This window comes from Entelurus aequoreus, linkage group LG06, assembly GCF_033978785.1.
Source record: "Entelurus aequoreus isolate RoL-2023_Sb linkage group LG06, RoL_Eaeq_v1.1, whole genome shotgun sequence".
Classification (NCBI taxonomy): domain Eukaryota; kingdom Metazoa; phylum Chordata; class Actinopteri; order Syngnathiformes; family Syngnathidae; genus Entelurus; species Entelurus aequoreus.
In genome coordinates, this window is record NC_084736.1 from 68750278 (window position 1) to 68772932 (window position 22655).

A 22655-nucleotide genomic window follows, 5' to 3' on the forward strand; every position below is an offset into this window, starting at 1 on the left:
CTCGCTATGGAAGCGCTAAAAACTACAACAAGGATGGCGGAGGGAAGACGCTGTCGAAGTGGAGGCATGTAAATAGGCTTAAAAACAGCGCATCCTGAAGAGACGGTCAGAAAGCCGCTTTAAAACGTTCTTTTAAACAATCTATGCGACATTTTGACCAAATAACCACCATTACATGTTAGACCACAAGGAAGTGTTTTAAATGTAGGGAAAATTGGTTTTGTGTGGTTTTTTTCCTTTAGTGTTTCTTCCTGTACTTTTGTTCTACTTCTGCACTGACTTTATTCCTGCTTTTGAGAGCAATTCTCCTCACCTATCCCTGATTGCCAATTAGGAGGGTTTGTATCCCAGTGTATTTTTACTTTTGCATGTGTTACCAAACTGCTGCCATGTGCCTTGCACTTTTTTCTATTAAACTTTTTCACCTGCATGCCACTGTCTGTCTTTGCCTCCTGGGGTCACGCCAAAAAGCACCGTGCCACTTCTGGACTAAATATACCCCTGATGATTAAACACAAATTACTTACCTCTCCTTTATTTTGTCAAAGGTGTCTTTTTTAAAGACAAATAACCTAAAATTAGTGTTATTTGCAGAAAAACCCACTGCATTTTGTTCAGGAGAGAACACACAGAAGCTAATACAAATAATAACGTAAGAAATGAATAAATTAAAGAGATGTTTTTTACAAAAATCTCAGTAAAACTAAAATAATGCTATCCAGCAACAGTAGAAAAGAAAGTAAAACACAAATACAAATAGAATAAATCCATAAATTAAATTTTAGGGTGTATTTATAGTTAATAAAATGAACTGGAAATCTCATGTAAAAATATACAACAAAGTGGCAAGAACTATGTCAATAATAGATAAAGCAAAGGATGTATTGGACCTAAAAAAAAAAAATCACTTCATATTCTCTACTGCTCGCTAGTGTTACCATATATGTGTTATTGTGCAGAAATATGGGGAAACAACTACAAAAATACAATTCCTTCACTAACTGTTACAAAAGAGGTCAGTTAGAAAAACACTTCATGTAGGTTATTGAGAACATACACACCCTTCATTTATTGAATCAATTAATTTGTTGAATTTGGTGTATTTGTAAAATTATGTACAAAGCAAACTATAACCTGCTTTCCAAGAATGTACACCATTCTTTCTCAAAAAAGGAGGAAAAATATAACTTCAGAGGAAAATTGTATTCAAAACATTTGTATCATCATCATCGGCGGTCACTCGAACGAGTATGACAATCCTCCTGGTAGGGCTGTATCCCTTTCTGGAGGATGCCTGTGTGTGACTTTGTTTTACGTGGAGAGACTGGTCCACAGACAGTCACCACACGATCCTTGATAGAATCGGGTCAGGGTCCAGTGGCATGGAGTCCAAGACGACTGGGGACCCTTTTCTCCTGCAGCCTTCTTCTGCCATCGCAGTCGTTGGGGTAGTTCTTAAATCTACCGTCTTCCGCCTGCTCCGCCGTTGAGGTCTTCACCGTATCCCTGGCTAGGGGGCAGTCAGGTACTAGGCCTTTGCCAAGGGCCACCTGGGGTAACAGTAGTAAAGGGGTTAACCTCTTGTAAGTGTTGTACGTGTAAGCACGTACAACACCATCAAAGTACTAATATGATCCATCAAAGTACTAATATGATCCACTTTAAGAAACTATTCAAACTTAAAGTGTTTACAAAGTACAAAGAAGAACCCTCATGAACGTCTTAAACCTTATTCAAAATGAAATCATCTTATTCATCGCATTATGTTAATTACAACTTATTTAACTATTTATTCTTGATATCTTTATTATTTATGGTGTTATGATCCGTTGCCCGGATCATGTTTGGTTCTGTTAGTTTGACTACCTCAGTTCTGTTTTCAGCCCCCCTGGGTTTGTGTTTAGTTGCCATGACTGCAGATTAGTTTCACCTGCCTCTGATTAGTGTTTGGGACGCTCACCTGCTCCTGGGCACTAATCAGAGAGCTACTTATTCCAGTTTTTCACCACAATCAGTCTGGCTTCCTTGTTTGCACTACGCAACAGTGACGACGTCTTCTATTTGCCTCCATGCAACCCGTCACGATCTTTGATTCCTGTGCTGAGCTTCACCATAGCTCCCACGCTATCGGCGCGCTTTTCGGTCTTTTTGTATTTTTGCATGATTTCATGGACAACAAATCAATGTCTCACCTGCACCTCCCCTCCGGAGTTCCTGCTGCATCTTGGGAGAACGATCCGCGCAGTAAAATGCGACCCAAGCGTTACATATGGAGTTAAGTTGTGTACAAATTGGGAACAGGAAGTGCACAAATTGTTACATGCTGGGTAGGATTAAATAAGCTCTGCTTCTTCCTACTCCTTTTCGGACCTATATAGAGAAACTGGAAATTGTGACGTATTATATTGTAACCAGAAACCATAATAGTGATGACATTTCACAGTATGAAAAAACATTTAAAAATGAATTTTACCTTTGCAACCTAATTTTACTATTGGCTAAGTTTTATATTCATAAATGTAAGGTTCTCTATACCTAACCTGTTTTTTGTGCCTTCAAAAAAGAATTACAACTTTACTTTAAAACGCTTTCTACCTCTAACAACCGAAATGCTGTGAAAACTACGATGCTGTGCTCCAAATTTGGACTATTTACGGAACATGTGTGAGCCTATGGCTTTACACTTTGTTACATATATAGCTACATATATATATATATTTTGCATTCTGCTGTAGTTGCTTTGAGTTTACAACCCACTGGCGCTGTATTGTACTGTTTTTGTACTTGTTTTGTTTGTTTGTAAATGTTGAACTTTATAAATAAAGGTGTATATATAAAATATATATATATATATATATACAGTACAGGCCAAAAGTTTGGACATACCTCATTCAATGCGTTTTCTTCATTTTCATGACTATTTACATTGTAGATTGTCCCTGAAGGCATCAAAACTATGAATGAACATGTGGAGTTATGTTGATATAACTGAAAACATGTTTTATATTCTAGTTTCTTCAAAATAGCCACCCTTTTCTCTGATTACTGCTTTGCACACTCTTGGCATTCTCCTGATGAGCTTCAAGAGGTAGTCACCTGAAATGGTTTTCACTTCTCAGGTGTCATAGTTTTGATGCCTTCAGTGACAATCTACGATGTAAATAGTCATGAAAATAAAGAAAACACACTTTAATGAGAAGGTATGTTCAAACTTTTGGCCTGTACTGTGTGTATATATACATATATATATATATATATATATATATATATATATATATATATATATATATATATATATATATATATATATATATATATATATATATATATATATTTATACTATATTGCCAAAAGTATTTGGCCACCCATCCAAATGATCAGAATCAGGTGTCCTAATCACTTGGCTAGGCCACAGGTGTATAACATCAAGCACTTAGGCATGGAGACTGTTTCTACAAACATTTGTGAAAGAATGGGCCGCTCTCAGGAGCTCAGTGATTTCCAGTGTGGAACTGTCATAGGATGCCACCTGTGCAACATAGCCACTTGTGAAATTTCCTCACTCCTAAATATTCCAAAGTCAACTGTCGGCTTTATAAGAAAATGGAAAAGTTTGGGAACAACAGCAACTCAGCCACAAAGTGGTAGGTCACGTAAACTGACAGAGACGGGTCAGCGGATGCTGAAGCGCATAGTGCAAAGACTTTCTGCACAGTCAGTTGCTACAGCGCTCCAAACTTTATGTGCCGCGCTTTATGGAATAGTTTTCCATGGCTGAGCAAGTGCATCTAAGCCATACTGTCAGGCTTGTCCCTGACAGTTTGGTCATGTTTTAGTTTTTCCTCTGTGTCTCTCTTTATTTCCTGTTAGCGCTCTTGTTTTGTCTTTATTTCCTGCTTGTATCCTTGAGTGTTTTTTCCCCTCAGCTGTGGCTGATTGGCACCGGGCCACACCTGGTGTCAATCAGCCAGCTGCTATTTAGATCTGCTTTGTCCTCCAGTCAGGGCTGGATTATTGTAGCTTCTACCTGTCGCTGTCATTATGATTGTCAATGTCATTAATACTTGTCGTTGTAGCTGTGTCTACTTCTGTTCACTCTGCTCATGTCATAGTTCCTTCGTGTCACAGTAAGTGCTTTTGTTTCTTGTCCACAGTTAGCCTTTGTGCTAGCTTTTGTTCATAGCCAAGTTTGTTCTACGCCTTGTGCGCGCCTTTTGTTTGTACCCTTTTGTTTGTTCTTGTTTTAGTGTTAAATTTAAATCATGTTTTCCTGCTCGATGCCTGCCGCCATCTCTGCATCTTGGGGTTCGTCACCTACACACTCTGACACATACATCACCAAGTACAATGCAAGGCGTCGGATGCAGTGGTGTAAAGCACGTTGCCACTGGACTCTAGAGAAGTGAAGACACGTTCTCTGAAGTGATGAATCACGCTTTTTCATCTGGCGATCTGATGGACGAGTCTGGGTTTGGAGGTTGCCAGGAGAAATGTACATTTCGGATTGCATTGTGCCGAGTGTGAAATTTGGTGGAGGAGGAATTATGGTGTGGGGTTGTTTTTCCGGACTTGGGCTTGCCCCCTTAATTCCAGTGAAAGGAACTTTGAATGCTCCAGGATACCAAAACATTTTGGACAGTTCCATGCTCCCAACCTTGTGGGAACAGTTTGGAGCGGGCCCCTTCCTCTTCTAACATGACTGTGCACCAGTGCACAAAGCAAGGTCCATGAAGACAATCTGGTGTGGATGCAATTGACTGGCCTGCACGGAGTCCTGACCTGAACCCGATAGAACACCTTTGGGATGAATTAGAACGGAGACTGAGAGCCAACATCAGTGTGTGACCTCACCAATGCGCTCTTGGAAGAATGGTCGAACATTTCTATAAACAGACTCCGCAACCTTGTGGACAGCCTTCCCAGAAGAGTTGAAGCTGTAATAGCTGCAAAAGGTGGACCCACATCATATTGAACCCTATGGGTTAGGAATGGGATGGCACTTTAAGTTCATATGTGGGTCAAGGCAGGTGGCCAAATACATTTGGCAATATAGTGTATGTATATATTGTTGATATTTGCGGCACCGTTACTTAAATCGTGCCTCTGAGACAGAGATGGACTTTTTCTGCGAGCACATAATCCCAAAGCAGTTCAACAACATTGTCAAATAAAACACATTATGAATAGTGGAAATCAAAATGTATGCTTTTAAGATGTTGGAAGGACTTTTTGGACGCAGCCCTTGTATTGGATGTCATTGAATGAAGTGGAGCGAGGTTTTTAATGCTCTTGACTTGAGCATGCATTGTCCTCTGGTGGGGGTGGAGGGGGGGGGGGTCTATAACGGGGCAGGGTAAAACAGCAGCAAGTAGGCTGTGCTTTTAAAAGAGCAGCGGAGCGCTATAAAAGTGCTTCCATGCCCGCTCCATGTGCGCACGACAGTTACGCACGCAACATGCCCACTTGTGGTGATTCACTCGTCTTTTCGTAAAGATTCCGCAGGATAAAGAGCAATAAGAGACAATACGCGCTTTTTTCCCCCACTGGATGGGATGCGCGTTTTATTTGGTTAACTGCCTTTTTTTTCTTTCTTTGTGCCTTCTGCCCCCACGAACCGAGCCGGATCGCTGGATTGTGAGCAGGGCAGAATGGGACCTTGCCCACGGAAGAGCGTGTCGGCGCTTTGCAGGAGAAGTTTGCTGTGGACCTGGCTGGTCCTCTGCCTGTGCGCTGTCGCTGACGGGACCTGGAAGACTGGACTCTACAAAACTGCCTCACACACCTCCGTCTACCAAAAAAAGTAAGAATTAATGCTCACTTTTATTTTGTTGAACTATTCTGTCTCTGTGCGCAGTGAATTATGCGCACTTTAGTCCTGTTTTTTTTTTTTTTTTACAACATTACCTCCCATTGTGTTGATGCTTCTTTGCCCTCCATCAATCTCAGGCTCTTATTGTATTCTTGACACTTAACTTCCCCTTTCCTGACAATGCAGCCATCCTTCAATATCCTTATATACATTTCTATTTAAAATTCTAAATCTATCACTAAACAAAAAAAATGTCATAAACCAGGGGTTATTACCCTTTTTGATCTTGTGGCCCAACTTTTCCACTACAGAGGGGCCCGACCGAGGCCCACTCAAATATCAACACTGAATCAGTAATATCACTCTTGATTTTAATCATATTCAATAATTATATTTAACCTACTTACAGTTCAACAGGACACACTTTGTCAAATGATATGAAAAGCATGTGTTAATCACAAAGGTTATTATTAAGGCTTAGGTCAGGCTGATTACAAAAATAATTACTGATCAAATATAAAAGAAGGCACTCATGAAAACTAAAATACATTCTAACTAAATGAATAATAAATAATACATGTTTTGTTTTTTTAAATAAACTGGCTTAAAATTAAAGTGCAAATGAAAATACAGCTTCACCACTTTAGTCATAATTTTTGCCCTTAAATGCCTACTGAAATGAAATGTTCTTATTTAAACGGGGATAGCAGGTCCATTCTATGAGTCATACTTGATCATTTCGCGATATTGCCATATTTTTGCTGAAAGGATTTAGTAGAGAACATCGACAATAAAGTTCGCAATTTTTGGTCGCTGATAAAAAAGCCTTGCCTGTACCGGAAGTAGCGTGACGTCACAGGTTGCGGAGCACCTCACATTTGCACATTGTTTACAATCATGGCCAGCAGCAGCGAGTGTGATTCAGACCGAGAAAGCGACGATTACCCCATTAATTTGAGCGAGGATGAAAGATTCGTGGATGAGAAAAGTGAGAGTGAAGGATTAGAGGGCAATGGAAGCGATTCAGATGCTGTGAGAGGCGGGTGGGACCTGATATTTAGCTGAGAATGACTAAAACAGTAATTTAACACAAGACATATATATACTCTATTAGCCACAACACAACCAGGCTTATATTTAATATGCCACAAATTAATCCGCATAACAAACACCTCCCCCCTCCCGTCCATATAACCCACCAATACAACTCAAACACCTGCACAACACACTCAATCCCACAGCCCAAAGTATCGTTCACCTCCGTAAAGTTCATACAGCACATATATTTCCCCAAAGTTACGTACGTGACATGCACATAGCGGCAAGCACGTACGGGCAAGCGATCAAATGTTTGGAAGCCAAAGCTGTACTCACAGTAGCGCGTCTGCTATCCAACTCAAAGTCCTCCTGGTTGTGTTGCTGCAGCCAGCCGCTAATACACCGATCCCACCTACAGCTTTCTTCTTTGCTGTCTTCATTGTTCATTAAACAAATTGCAAAATATTCACTCACCAACACAGATGTCCAGAATACTGTGGAATTTTGCGATGAAAACAGACGACTTAATAGCTGGCCACAATGGTGTCCCAATATGTCCGCACAATCCGTGACATCACGCGCAAACGTCATCATACCGAGACGTTTTCAGCAGAATATTTTGCGAGAAATTTAAAATTGCACTTTACTAATCTAACCCGGCCGTATTGGCATGTGTTGCAATGTTAAGATTTCATCATTGATATATAAACTATCAGACTGCGTGGTCGGTAGTAGTGGGTTTCAGTAGGCCTTTAAGAAACTTCTCTATGACTTTAGCTCCAGACTTCTTCTGTTTGTTTGATATTGTCATTACTGCCACAACTGGTGGAAAAGTGTATTACCACTGAGTGCCGCTGCGGCCTATACGGACCACAGCTTGAGAAACAGATATTTTTTGGCGGCCCCTCAATGGGCCCAGACCCTATGATTAAGAAACACTGATCCAAACCTTTTTTCTTTATTTTTTTAAAGGGAAGGAGAAAATCCGCTTTGCTCGCCCTCTTGCACACATTAAATGTTTAAAACATTGTGATGTGAGGACATTTCTCCATGATCCAAATATTTATGCTCTCTCTCTCTCTCTCTCTCTCTGTGTGTGTGTGTGTGTGTGTGTGTGTGTGTGTGTGTGTGTGTGTGTGTGTGTGTGTGTGTGTGTGTGTGTGTGTGTGTGTGTGTGTGTGTGTGTGTGTGTGTGTGTGTGTGTGTGTGTGTGTGTGTGTGTGTGTGTGTGTGTGTGTGTGTGTGTGTACCAATATGACCACACAGGAATTCCAGGGAAACATTTTGATTACATTTTAAACAAGGGTTTTTTTGCCTGTTAATATCATTTTAGAGTCAAATGCCTGATTTTTAATAGTTTAGAATTATTATACATTAATGCCAAAGGCAGATCCAGCCTGAAAATTTTGTTATGCCTGAAATTATTATGCGTCAATAATGCACTTTTGTCTTTTTTGCTAAATGTAATGCGACAGAAAAACTGAACTGGATGCAATTGCCTACATTTTCTAAAGCAGTGGTTCTCAAACTTTTTTCACCAAGTACCACCTCAGACAACACTTGGCTCTTCAAGTATCACCATTATGACCAACATTAAAGTATAGTAGTGTAGTAGGCCTATGTATTCATTAAAACAGGGCAGAGGTTTTATTTAAACAAGTATATTTATTACTTTTGGCCACTGTAACATTATACACAGTTTGAACAGTAACATTGTGTGTGAATTTAGGAAAATAAAACACTGTACTTTAATGAAAAAATTCTATGACGTAGCACTCAATGGAGCCTGCATGCCACTAGTGGTAAACGTAACACAATTTAAGAATCACTGTTCTACACTTGAATGCTATCTGAACATTACAAGATATTCCAATTTTTTTTGTTATCAAAAATCACTCAATATCAGATTGTTTACTTGACTCATGGCTTTAAAACAAATTATTTATCAATTTGTTATTAAGAAAAATATGTGTATTATTTTTTATTTTGTATGCTCTTTTTGTACAACAAATACAAAAACATTTCTTATGATGGGAAAAACACAAAATATGCATAATTTAAAAAAACGACTAGCAAAGTGGAATACTTTCGAAATTTCGATTAGGTAATAACAGCCTTTAATACGTCAATAATTTATAACAACACTGATTTTAATGCCTTACTGTTTTTGTAACAATAATATTTTTCCCCAAAACTCACACTATCCTCCTTTGCCGCAAAACGAATGCAAGCAAAAGTGTTGTAAGTAATTAATTAATAATTAATTTTTTTTATTTCAAGGATTTAAATTTGTTCAATAGATTCATACCTATCCTTAGATATAATGTTTTTTATATATTTCTCATGTTTTTTTATGTGTTATGCTACTTTTGTAAAAACACACAAAAAAAAAAAGTTCATGGTTTAACGTTAAAAATAGCTTAAAAAGTTTATAAAATGGACAAACATACATAGAGAATGTCTGCAAATTGTGGACAACAGACCGACAACAGACAATAAGGAAGCCTTTGGTGCTGTTTCTTTAGAAAATTATAAATAATTTAAACAGTACTGTAATTTGACAAAGATCTTTGACTATGTGCTTTTACTGCCATCTAGTGTTTACTTTTAATTACGTGCAGTATAAAACAAATACAACATCAATAGAATATAGGTTTTCCATTTTTTGTTGAAATCCTGTGCTTTCTGAGGTTAATATTAGAACGGACGCTTAAAACATTGACAACAAATTCATAAAATCACAAGCTGATTCAGTGTTTTGGGGGGAAAAAAGCCTCAAAACATTGCAGCTTTTGCCACAACTTTCTAAAAGAGCTGGGTTTTGGGCCGCAACTATCACAGGAAAAGCTCTCAATTTTGGAAGGACTTTCAAGTACATTCATGTAACGACCACATAAAGACGTGACGTCGGTGCAAGATGGCCACCACGCCCAATTGTATTTTTTTTATATAGATTTTTATGGCCGTCTTAACTATTCGGGGGTAGCCTCATAAGATAAACCCTGCCAATGGCAGGGAACTACATGGAGGGATAGTCAACTAAATTGTTTTGGGGGCCACATTTCCAGAAAGCTAAGGACCGAGGCCAGACTTTTCCCTACACTGCACACCAAATCTGAGATTTTTTTGCCCTCAAGTAACACAAATCAGATTTTTTGGTATCAGATTAAGGCCACATCAGGAGTTAGTCCGAATCAAATTGGAATCTGATCTTTTTAAATGTGACCTCAGTCTAAATGGCAATGCGTCCTAAATGCGACCTGAATGCGACTTGTATGTCATCTTTAAGCGAGCTACTGTACGTCATTCGCCATCCGCAGCCAGCCAGCAGAAGTGGATACGTCAACACAACATCCGGTTTCGGTAAGCAAAATATGTTTTTGGCGGCCAAATTTTCGGTGCCTCACTAGGCAATAGTGTGCAACTAATAGGCTATATATAATATAAGAAAATATAATTATATATTATATACAAAGAAATAGCTATTGTTGAAGGACCGGAATTGACGTGTACGCTGTCCCGTATTTGATTACATGTTACGTACATCTCCTAACTTGTTTACGTAAGTAAGTTGAAAACTAAAGCTAACGTAGATCCATGATGTGTCGCCTGTACTTAACAGCCATAACAAGATTAGAGCCCTCCCAGATATATTAAAAAAAAAAAATATATATATATATATATATATATATATATATATATATATATATATATATATATATATATATATATATATATATATATATATACATACATACATACAGTGGGGCAAAAAAGTATTTAGTCAGCCACCCATTGATTGTCAATGGGTGGCTGACTAAATACTTTTTTGCCCTACTGTATATATATATATATATATATATATAATCCATTTTCTACCGCTTGTCCCTTGTCCCTCTTGCGGTCGCGGGGGTGACTGTAGCCTATCCCAGCTGCACTCAGGCGGAAAGCGGGGTAATATATATATATATATATATATATATATATATATATATATATATATATATATATATAATTCAATTATATTAAACATACTTTTTTCACATCAAAAAACACTAATTTTTAAGGTGTGGCAACTTTTATTTTATTTTATAATAGCAGCGACTTCCTTGTTCACTTGTGGAATCTAATTTGCTTTCGCTTTATTGAAATGCGCATGCAAGTGACCTTGGGGCCACATTGGGGCCACATTTGGGCCTGTGCGCGTTTACACTGGAGTCTGATAAAGATTACATTTTACTTGCTGTGTAAACAGTCCGCCAGAAAAAAACAAGTTTTTAAAAAATCAGATTTGGGCCACTATGGCCTGCAGTTTAAACATAGACTTGTCTTATTTTGTATTTTTTCCTGAGAACCAGTGTTCTCTGCAGTAGACATTTTGTATTTTAGTCTATTTTGACAGAGTTACAGGTGCACTCTGCTTTTTCTTTTTTTTTCTTTTTCTTTTTTTCTTTAGAACATTTGTTTATTGAACTTTTTGACATATACAGTTGCCAGAAATACAATCACATACATATCAAATGCCCCCCAACAAATAACCAACATTTTTTTAAATAAACAAAAAAACAGACAAAAAAACCATCAGTGGAATAAGTACAGGCAAATATTAACAGAAAGCCACAGAGAACCACACTCCTAAATGGCCAAAGTCTGGTGCAACAATAGACAAAAGCAAGCAAAACGCTCATTAATTATCTACATTTCAATTATGTTTAATTTAAGGTTAAATTAGAGATCAGTCTCTTTTACATATGTTAGGAAAGCACCCCATACTTCTTAAAAGTTTGCAGAACCATTCAATGTCAGCCTTAATCTCCAATTTAAGGAAATGAAGACTATCTCTAATCCTACGGGTGTAGCCTTCCAATTTAGCACAACGAGTCTTCACGCTCTGCAGTTTTTAAGGACCTTCTGCAGAAAAGCTAGTCAAAGATCATCTCTATGACAGCCCTCGAGAGTTTTGAAGAATCTGCTGCAAAAATGTGAGTCTCCCACAAGTGTTTTGAACTGATCTCACCAGTTGAAAAGCCCAAATAAAGTAAAAGAGAGGACCTAAAATAGAACCTTGAAGAACACCACCGGTATAACTAAAAACGTTGAACAAATGACTACTGACTGCATCTGAACCTAGCTACATAAATCACATTAAAAAAGGAAAAAAGGAGAGGACTTGAAGCGGTGCCTTGAGGAACGCCTCTGTTATAAAAATCATAAGTTTGGACCCCAGTGTTCTATGTTTGCAAGGTTAAAATGTCAATGCAAGGATCTGCCGATGTGTTTACAGTGGTCCAAGTTCCTCTATACAACAGGAGCACTCTAGTGTTTTTAGGAAATTGCTGCAAAAATGTTATGTCTCCCAAGTTCTGAGCTGAACTGGAGTCATTCCCGGGGCCGGATTTGGTTCTCAGGTCGCCAGTTGAATAGCCCTAATCTACTGCATACTACTACCAAGATGTATTTTAGTATGTTTGGGTCCTGTAGAAGAGTGGTCCCCAACTTTTTTTGCACCACGGGCCGTTTTAATGTAGGTATTATTTTCAGGGACCGGCTTTCCATTTGTGTCAGATAAATACAGCAAAAAAAAGTGCATGAAAAATACAACTCACTATAACACTGAATTTGTGGGAACCCTATTTCTTTTGAGATGCAGATGGAAATTAGCCTTTGGCTACAATCTGTCACATTTATATTTTATATGATCATTAATGTGCGTTGTATCATGTCACAAAGTTATAACAAATATAACAAATGGCAACTTCCTATCAAGACTTTTATTGTACATCTATAAACAAGCTTATTGGTGTGTCTAGTGCAGGGGCGTCCAAAGTGCGACCCGGGGGCCATTTGCGGCCCGCAGCTAATTGTTTATTGGCCCGCCACACATTCCGGAAATGCTATTGCAAAAATAAAAAAAATAAAAAAGTGGAATGAGGTGAAATCTAACTAGAAAAAGTTGCAATGTTGACACAAAGCTGCCATGCAGGCTGTTTTTTTTTGTCTTTTGTCTATCTTTCTTTTTCTTTTTTTGCAATTGCTCAAAAAAAAAAAAAAAAAAAAATCAATGTTATAATCAATCAATCAATCAATGTTTATTTATATAGCCCTAAATCACAAGTGTCTCAAAGGGAATAATGAATTATTGACCAATTCAAGGTTCCGATTATTTCAAATATTTAACTTTAAAATGTTTTGTGTGGAAAATATTGCATATATTGTGTGGTTTCCATATAAAAACGTCAACGTTTTCTTTGAAAAAGAGCATAAAACAAACAAAATAATAGTTCGAACGTAAAATCAACAGATACATCTGAAGTTGATCTCGTAACTTAAGTGTTGAAAGTAAAAAAAAAAAAACAATACAAATTTATCACTTTACGAGTGGGGGACCTTTTGGATACAAAATATATTTTCTGGGATTTTATTGATCTTTTAACTGTGATTACTCAAAAATATTAAAATAACAAATCAATGGTGTCCTGCATTATTGATCTTTTAGGGCTCTAATTACTAAATACTGCATATTTCAGTTTTACTATAAAAAAACCAAGGTTGTCTTTGACAGAAAAGGCATAAAACCTTTTTTTTATTATTATTACTTTATATCAACCTGAAATTGATATAGAGATTTACTGTAAGCGTTAAATAAATTAAAAAATATATAATTTGACTTGTTTTTTTTACATTTTAATAACTGAGACCCTTTATGGTCCCCGGGAGCCCTAAAGTTAAAAACAAAAAAAAACAAAAAAAACAAAAAACCATATATTTTGTTATGTTTGAAAATGAAAAATATCAAAATGGCCCCCGCATGCTTTCATTTTTCCGTTTGCGGCCCTCAGTGGAAAAAGTTTGGACACCCCTGGTCTAGTGGGACGGGTGAAAGTTAAGTCGGAGAAAATGCAGTCGTTTATAAATTATTTAATGTTTCTCTGCGGCCCGGTAGCAAATGCGTCGCGGGCCAGTACCGGTCCCCGGACCGGTGGTTGGGGATCACTGCTGTAGAACACTTAACCTTAAAAAAATGGATCGTGAAACCCTGCTCCAGACCTCTCTGACAGTGTGCATCCTCTTATCCGAGGGCACCCACCATAGGCAAAACATTTATGTGTGTGGTCCCTGAGGCCACAACTCGGGTGACAATGAGGCCCCCCCCCCACCTTCTCCTGGGCATGTGCAGGTGGCTTTCATGGCTCCCAGCCTTCAGCTCCCTCTGAGCTTTGTGGACATGTTTACTAAACATAAGCAGCTGGAATTCTATCGCCTCTGGTTTGCCTTTTTTTTCCTCTCCTCCAGGAAGGTGAGATAAGTTTACAGTGAGTGGTAGACATCCTCATCGGGATGAGAGCTGCTGTTGCTGCTGTGCCGGGTCCACAGGGGTCAGTGGGTTTAAGGGGTCACGAGTCCATCCACCTGCCGTCTGTGCGGATCTAGTAAATCATGCACAATATGAGAAACACTTACAGTTGTTTGCACCTCGGCAAACTACAACCACGGCAACAAAGTGACGGAACTGGATGACATTCTATTGGCTCTTATTAGATTATGTTTTGGCCTGGTGAGTTTATTGCCTCCAAGTGAGAGAAAAAGAAAGTTCAGACATTCCCATATTAGCAGAGGGAGGAAAAAAAAAAAGGCATTACTCAAATGAAAGGGGATTAACACTACTTGAGTAATTTTCTCGACTGGCGAAGTCACTCTGGAGCAGAGCTGATAAAGCGTCCATTCACCCTTGTCCTTCTTTAAAACTATGTACTGGGGGGCGAGCCACGTCTTTATTTGGTGCCTCGTCCATTTTCTTTATCTTCCCCCTGATGACTTGTCATGGTCTGACAGGCAGTCTGAGCCCGGTGGGCCGCCTCATTCCTCATCCATCTTAACCACGTCTCTTTCAGCATGGGAATAGAGATGACTGGGATTCCACAGGCTCTGTGTGTCTTAAAGCACAATGGCTTAGGAGTTGCTACTCAATGGACTTCAGTTAATTACATTTGAGTTATAATTTTGCTAGCTGATGGGAGTTTTAGTCTTCTTAAAGGTCATATCCTCACCGACCACAACATTGGGCACACTTTGACATAGGAAATTTGGTACTTTTAGAGACACAAACCAAATTTTGTCAAGAATACCGGGTATCGATTCACGTAAAATCAAACCGTGATATATTTCAAAACCTTTGTTGCACAAGACGTAACGTACGGTTGCAGGCTTGGCCGGCTCTAACACTTAGCGAGGAAACAAGCACTCAAGCAGCTCTAAGAGCAGACTCAGCCAAATTGCCTTCAGGGGTCTGCAACCCGCGGCTCTTTCACGCATCCGCCCTGGCTCCCTTTGGCTTTAAAATAAAATATCAATAAATATTAGCTTTTTATGTCAATTTAATTTAGTTACCGTATTTTTCAAGCTATAAGGCGCACTTAAAATCATTTCATTTTCTCAAAACTCGACAGTGCGCCTTATAACCCGGTGCACCTAATGTACGGAATAATTTTGGTTGTGCTTACCGACCTCGAAGCTATTTTATTTGGTACATGATGTAATAAGTGTGACCAGTAAATGGCAGTCACACATAAGAGATATGCGTAGAATGCAATATGATGGCAGTCAGTATGAGTTGGACTATCAACATCTATCCATTTTTTTTTATATTTCCGTTTTTGTTATGATGCATTTTGAAAGAAATGCATTTTTACTCTTTGATGACATGTTACTAAATTGATGCAGATCACCAAGAATACACGTTTGCAGTGTCAGTGGGATGTTTATATTTACGAATGTGATTGCTTCTTTTGTTGTTTTCAACCATAACTCTTTCATTCTCTGACATTCCCACAATAAATGAACAAGAGTTCATACATAACTTGCTATCTACTGGACCAATTTTATACAGCTGAGAAGATGTAAAATACAATCTATTCAACATTTTAAATTGACTCAGCTTATTTTGAATGCTTGTAAAGGGCTTTTTGGCATTTCTCCAAATATTATTCCATGACATGTCTCTTTCATCTAAAATGTTTAAGTCTATCATCCATTTCCGAACACATGCATCATTTGCATTTCTAGTATGATGTTAATTTATTATTCCATCAAATCTTTTAATAATTTCTTAATTGCATGTTTTTGTGTTGGTTTAATGTTAATTTTAAGCGTTATGGCTCTTTACAACTGAACATTTGTAGTTTTAAAGGCCTACTGAAATGAAATTGTTTTATTTAAACGGGAATAGCAGATCTATTCTATGTGTCATACTTGATCATTTCGCGATATTGCCATATTTTTGCTGAAAGGATTTAGTATAGAACAACGACGATAAAGATCGCAACTTTTGGTATCTGATAAAAAAAAGGCTTTCTCCTACCGGAAGTAGCGTGACGTAGTCAACTGAACATATACGCAAAGTTCCCTATTGTTTACAATGATGGCCGCATGAAGTGAGAGAGATTCGGACCGAGAAAGCGACAATTTCCCCATTAATTTGAGCGAGGATGAAAGATTTGTGGATGAGTAAAGTGCAAGTGAAGGACTAGTGGGGAGTGGATGCGATTCAGATAGGGAAGATGCTGTGAGAGCCGGGGGTGACCTGATATTCAGCTGGGAATGACTACAACAGTAAATAAACACAAGACATATATATACTCTATTAGCCACAACACAACCAGGCTTATATTTAATATGCCACAAATTAATCCTGCATAAAAACACCTCAGTGTTTGTTATGCTAGCTCCTAGCTCCTATGCTAGCTCCTAGCTCCTAGCTCCATATAAGCCGCCAATCCAATTTAAACACCTACACAACACACACAATCACTCAGCCCAAAAGACTGTTCACCTAACCCAAGGTTCATAAAGCTTATATATTTAAACAAAGTAACGTACGTGACGCGCACGTACTGGCAAGCGATCAAATGTTTGGAAGCGCAGCTGCTACTCACGGTACCTGCATATTCAGCTGGGAATGACTAAAACAGTAAATAAACACAAGACATATATATACTCTATTAGCCACAACACAACCAGGCTTATATTTAATGTGCCACAAATTAATCCTGCATAAAAACATCTACGTGTTTGTTATGCTAGCTCCTAGCTCCTCTGCTAGCTCCTAGCTCCTCTGCTAGCTCCTAGCTCCATAGAACATGCCAATACAATTCAAACACCTGATCAACACACACAATCACTCAGCCCAAAAGACTGTTCACCTAACCCAAGGTTCATAAAGCTTATATATTTAAACAAAGTTACGTACGTGACGCGCACGTACGGTCAAGCGATCAAATGTTTGGAAGCCAAAGCTGCATACTCACGGTAGCACGTCTGCGTCTTTGTCATCCAAATCAAAGTAATCCTGGTAAGAGTCTGTGTTGTCCCAGTTCTCTACAGGCGTCTGTATATCGAAGTCAAAAGTCCTCCTGGTTAGAGTCTCTGTTAACCGAGTTCTTCGATCTTGACTGCATCTTTCGGGAATGTAAACAATGAAACACCGCCGGCTGTGTTATGTTGCTGCTGACTTCCTTCGCAAAATACATCCGCTTTGCACCGAGAACTTTCTTCTTTGCTTGCTCAGCTTCTTTCTCCATAATGCAATGAACATAATTGCAACAGATTCACCAACACAGATGTCCAGAATACATCCAGAATGAGATGAAAACAGCTATTTCGTATTGGCTTCAATGTGGAAGCCATACCCGTGTTCCCCGGGCTACGTCACGCACATACGTCCTCCTCAGAGACGTTTCGAACCGGAAGTTTAGCGGCAAATTTAAAATTGCACTTTATAAGTTAACCCGGCCGTATTGGCATGTGTTGCAATGTTAAGATTTCATCATTGATATATAAACTATCAGACTGCGTGGTCGGTAGTAGTGGGTTTCAGTAGGCCTTTAAAGGGAAGAGTTTTGATACAGCTTTTGAATGTACCTGATGTACCAGGTGTGCCTAATATTCTGCCCAGTAAGTGTTTTTGTAACCTCTAACCCAGTGTTTTTCAACCTTTTTTGAGCCGAGGCACAATTTTTTTATTGAAAAAATGCGGATGCACACCACCAGCAGAAAACATTAAAAATGAAACTCAGCAGTTGATATTGACAGTAAAAAGTCATTCTCGCAGTTGTTGGATGTGAATTCAAACCATACCCAACCATGCATCACTATAGCTCTTGTCTCAAAGTAGGTGTACTGTCACGACCTCTCACATCACGCCATGACTTATTTTGAGTTTTTTGCTGTTTTCCTGTGTGGAGTGTTTTAGTTCTTGTCTTGCACTCCTATTTTGGTGTTTCCTGTTTAGTTGGTATTTTCCTGTAGCAGTTTCATGTCTTCCTTTGAGCGCTATTCCCCGCACCTGCTTTGTTTTAGCAATAACGACTATTTCAGTTGTCTTTATCCTTCTTTGTGGGGACATTGATGATTGTCATGTCATGTTCAGATGTACTTTGTGGACGCCGTCTGCTCCACACAGTCTTTGCTGTTGTCCAGCATTCTGTATTTGTTTACTTTGCAACCAGTTCAGTTTTAGTTTCGTTTTGCATAGCCTTCCCTAAGCTTCAATGCTTTTTCTGAGCAGCACTCGCCTTTTGTTTATTTTTGGTTTAAGCATTAGATACCTTTTTACCTGCACACTGTCATCTGCATATTGTGACCACGACAAACCATGTTCCCGACATCTACCAAGAAATTAGCTACTTGCTGCCACCTGCTGATATAGAAGAGTATAACATGGTTACTCTTCCGAGCTCCAGACAGCACCGACACATTTGCAGATTATTATTACTGGTTTGCAAAAATATTTTTAACCCAAATAGGTAAAATTACATATTCTCCCACGGCACACCAGACTGTATCTCACGGCCGCAGCACAGTGGTTTGAAAACACTGCTCTAACCCACATACTGTATGATGCGCTTGACAACACTCTCAGTGCATCCATCTCTTCACTTGCCGGCACTTAAAGATGCACGCAGCCGCGACTCGCTCGAGGCCAGCAGGTGTCCACACCTGACAGACCCAAACAGACAAAGACAAATGAGGGCTTTTTCTTTTTTCTCTACTGCTGTGAAGAGACACTTGGCTGTGACCTTTGACCTTCTGTGTTGTGTGCACGGTGTGTGCACTCATGCACTTGCTTTTGAACTTGTAGCATAAAGAGCTGCCATTCCTTGTGGTCCTTATCATATAATAGTCTTTTAAAGCTCCCTTTGTGTCCCCCTTGTGTGCCTTACCGTCTATCGCTCATTTCATGTGGGCCAATTGGCTTTCGAAGCTGCTGCAGATCCTCTTGCTTTATTAATGGCTTTGCAATATTTGTGTCCTCAGCACATTTGTCTTTTGTGCCGCTTTGCTGTCTTGTGGGATTAAGTTAGTCCCGTAATTGTCTTTCCCTCTGCCACCATGTTCCTGTTCCCTCATGTGACCCTCATGACAAAACTCTTCCAGGCTGCCACATCTGTGCTTTGTCTCTCACGAGTATTTTCCCCTCAGACAAAAATCGAGAGAAATTAAAGCGTCAAGCAACTCGGGGTTCATGCGAGCCAAACGAACGCTCGTCCTTCCCAATGCCCATCAATTCAGGAAGATTGCGGGGGATTGGTGTCGATAAATGATAAATGGGTTATACTTGTATAGCGCTTTTCTACCTTCAAGGTACTCAAAGCGCTTTGACAGTATTTCCACATTCACCCATTCACACACACATTCACACACTGATGGCGGGAGCTGCCATGCAAGGCGCTAACCAGCACCCATCAGGAGCAAGGGTGAAGTGTCTTGCCCAAGGACACAACAGACGTGACTAGGATGGTAGAAGGTGGGGATTGAACCCCAGTAACCAGCAACCCTCCGATTGCTGGCACGGCCACTCTACCAACTTCGCCACGCCGTCCCCGATATCGATGTCTAGTCATGATCAGTTTCCAACATTGAAGCCTCATATCAGTTTGGAAGGAGAAGAGATCGTTTATTGTCAAGTGATGACAGTTTGATGCTTGATGGCGAGGAGCAGTTTTTTCCGCCAGGTTTCACCCAACCACAAATGGGTACGAATAGGTGCTGCCCCATCTCCAACTTCAAAGTGTCATCATCATCATTTGAACCAATTCTTATCGAGATCTGATTTTGTGGCGCCAAGTTACAAATGTTAAAAGCGAACCATCAGATCTAAGTTTGGCGCCTTGCCACGGCCACATCTTATCCATCCATCCATCTTCAACCGCTTATCCGGAAGGAATCATGTCGTGGGGACAACAGCTCTAGCAGAGACCCCCAGACTTCCCTCTCCAGAGCAACATTAGTAACTTGCTCCTGGGGGACCCCGAAGCGTTCCCAGGCCAGAGAGGAGATGTAATCCCCCCATCTGGTCCTTGGCCTGCCCCGGGGTCTCCTCCCAGTGGGACGTGCAACGAGGACCTCCCTAAGGAGACGCTGGTGAGGCGAGATGCCCGAACCACCTAAGCTGGCTCCTTTCCAAGCGAAGGAGCAGCGCCTCTACTCCGAGTCTCTCTCGGGGGACTGAACTTCTCACCCTATCTCTAAGGGAGATGCCAGCCACCCTTCTGAGGAAACTCATTTTTTCCGCTTGTATCCACGATCTTATTCTTTCAGTCATGACCCACACTTCATGACCATAGATGAGAGTAGGAATGTAGATAGCTCGGTAGGCCGAGAGCTTTGCCTTCTGGTTCATCTTTCGTTTCGTCACAACAGTGCGGCAGAGAGACTGAAATACTGCCCCAGCTGCTTCGATTCTCCAGCTGATTTCCTTCTCCATCTTTCCCTCACTCGTGATTCGTGAACAAGACCCCAAGATACATAAACTCGTCCACCTGGGACAGAGTCTTATGGCACAGACAAAATTCCTTCGCAATTTATCAACGGCCGTCTGTCTGATATCTGTCATTTCACCCACGGTTCATTTGGTCAAAGTAGGGCTGGGCGATATGGCCTTTTTTAAATATCTCAATATTTTTAGGCCATATCGCGATACACGATATATATCTCGATATTTTGCCTTAGCCTTGAATTAACACTTGATGCATATAGTCACAGCAGTATGATGATTCTATGTGTCTACATTAAAACATTCTTGTTTGTACTGCATTAATATATGCTCATTTTAAACTTTCATGCAGAGAGGGAAATCACAACTAAGTAAATTGACCAAAACTGTATTTGTTAAACAGTTATTAAGCAGTGGCACAAACATTCATGTCATTTCCAAAACAGAAAGTGCAAAATTGTCAGTCATTTTAAAACAAGCTATTAGTGCACTTTTGTGCATGATGTCACTAAGATGACATATCAAAACAACAATAAATTAAAGTGCACTTTTTGTACAGAACGCCACTACAATAGTTTAAAACAAATATAGTGCACTTTTGTGCATGATGTCAGACAAGATATTTCAATAAGTGTCACATAAAAATGAGCTGCATATCAAATAGTGTATGTCCTACGGTGTTGATGTAGAAATAGTTGCTTCGGCATTTAGTTGGTGTGGCACCGAACGGAGATGTTGACATGTAAAGACATATTCCCGCTTGAAGCCAAACCACCGCCAGACGATGGACCCCGTGCTGTTTTTCTTAGGAATGAATTATTCCTCCATTTGTTACCAGATTCGCACCTTCTTTCTCTCGTATTACCACTCAAACCACACCGTTAGCTGTTAGCATCACAGCTAACGTTACCATGTCGCTACCTGTCTGCTCCGCGGGAGCGTGTCACGTTGCTCACGTGACAGTATGTGACGTATGTAAGAAGGTGCGCTTGTTTTAAGTCTCTGTGAGAAGGAGAGACAGGAAAGAGTGAGAAACGCATGTAGTGTAATGCCCCGCAGCTAAAAGCAACTGCGTGAGAACGTATACTCGAATACCACGATATAGTCATATTCTATATCGCACAGAGACAAACCCGCGATATATCGAGTATATCGATATATTGCCCAGCCCTAGGTCAAAGTCCCTAGGATGTCCCTAGAAGGTCTTTCTCACTGGGACTTATCAAGGGCGGACGCCCCCCTTCCCTCTCCCTTATCTCTCCTGCTTGCTTCTTTGTCTTGTCTTGTCTTAACTTTCTTGTTGCCTCTTTTTGCACTGCTCTCCAAATCCAAACATTGGAACTAATTAACTGGCCTCTCAACGATATTGACAAGATCTTGGGTTTGGGGGAACCTGCCCATCTTGACGGAGCGGTTGTTGCTGGACACACGACGGACTCTTGGGAGGAGTAGGAGTGCCGCGTGCCTGGCGAGCCTTCCAGTCGAGGACGTTAAAGATATCTACCTATTCGGAAGTACAGCGTTTACCTTTTTCCCACCTTTTGAAGGGGCGCCATAAGTTGGCTGACCTGTCAACGTTCCTGTTCTGTCTCCCTGTAATGTATGTCTGCTCTTGAATGGGATTGTGCTGAAAATCAGAATTTCCCGTCCGGGACTAATAAAGTAAACGATTGAACGGCCATTGAACGGTTAAAGTACAACCTTTGTTTTTGGCGGAAATCAAGATGGCTGACTTTCTGTTTGTTTTTAAGTATGGGTTCTGGAGACAATCATGACAAGTTTGTCTTGTCATGATTGACATCTTCAGCGATTTTGGTAGAGGCAAATTAAATGTTTTCAACTTAGCGTAAGAGAGTAAATTTTGAGGTTTGGACCCTAAATATCTAAAAAAAAATTGCACGTCCAGGCGCGCTTGCAAATATTGGTGAGTTTTTGTGCATGTTAAGTGTCTCCAAAATATAATCGAAACGCAACAATTCCAATAGGGCCATTGCTGCTCGGGCCCTAATTACCTTCAGTTTTTTTTTATCAGGCGTA

General features: G+C 39.9%; 1 protein-coding gene across 3 annotated transcripts in view; it reads left to right on the forward strand.

The window, feature by feature from the left end:
- The first annotated feature begins 5403 nt into the window (after window positions 1-5403).
- emid1 (EMI domain containing 1) overlaps window positions 5404-22655 on the forward strand; it is a 208621-nt gene continuing 191369 nt past the window's right edge. For all 3 annotated transcript variants that reach the window (XM_062051352.1, XM_062051354.1, XM_062051353.1), the window contains exon 1: window positions 5404-5800. In XM_062051352.1, the coding sequence (XP_061907336.1) occupies window positions 5649-5800 (152 nt within the window). In that variant the 5' untranslated portion in view covers window positions 5404-5648. The remainder of the gene's footprint in view (window positions 5801-22655) is intronic.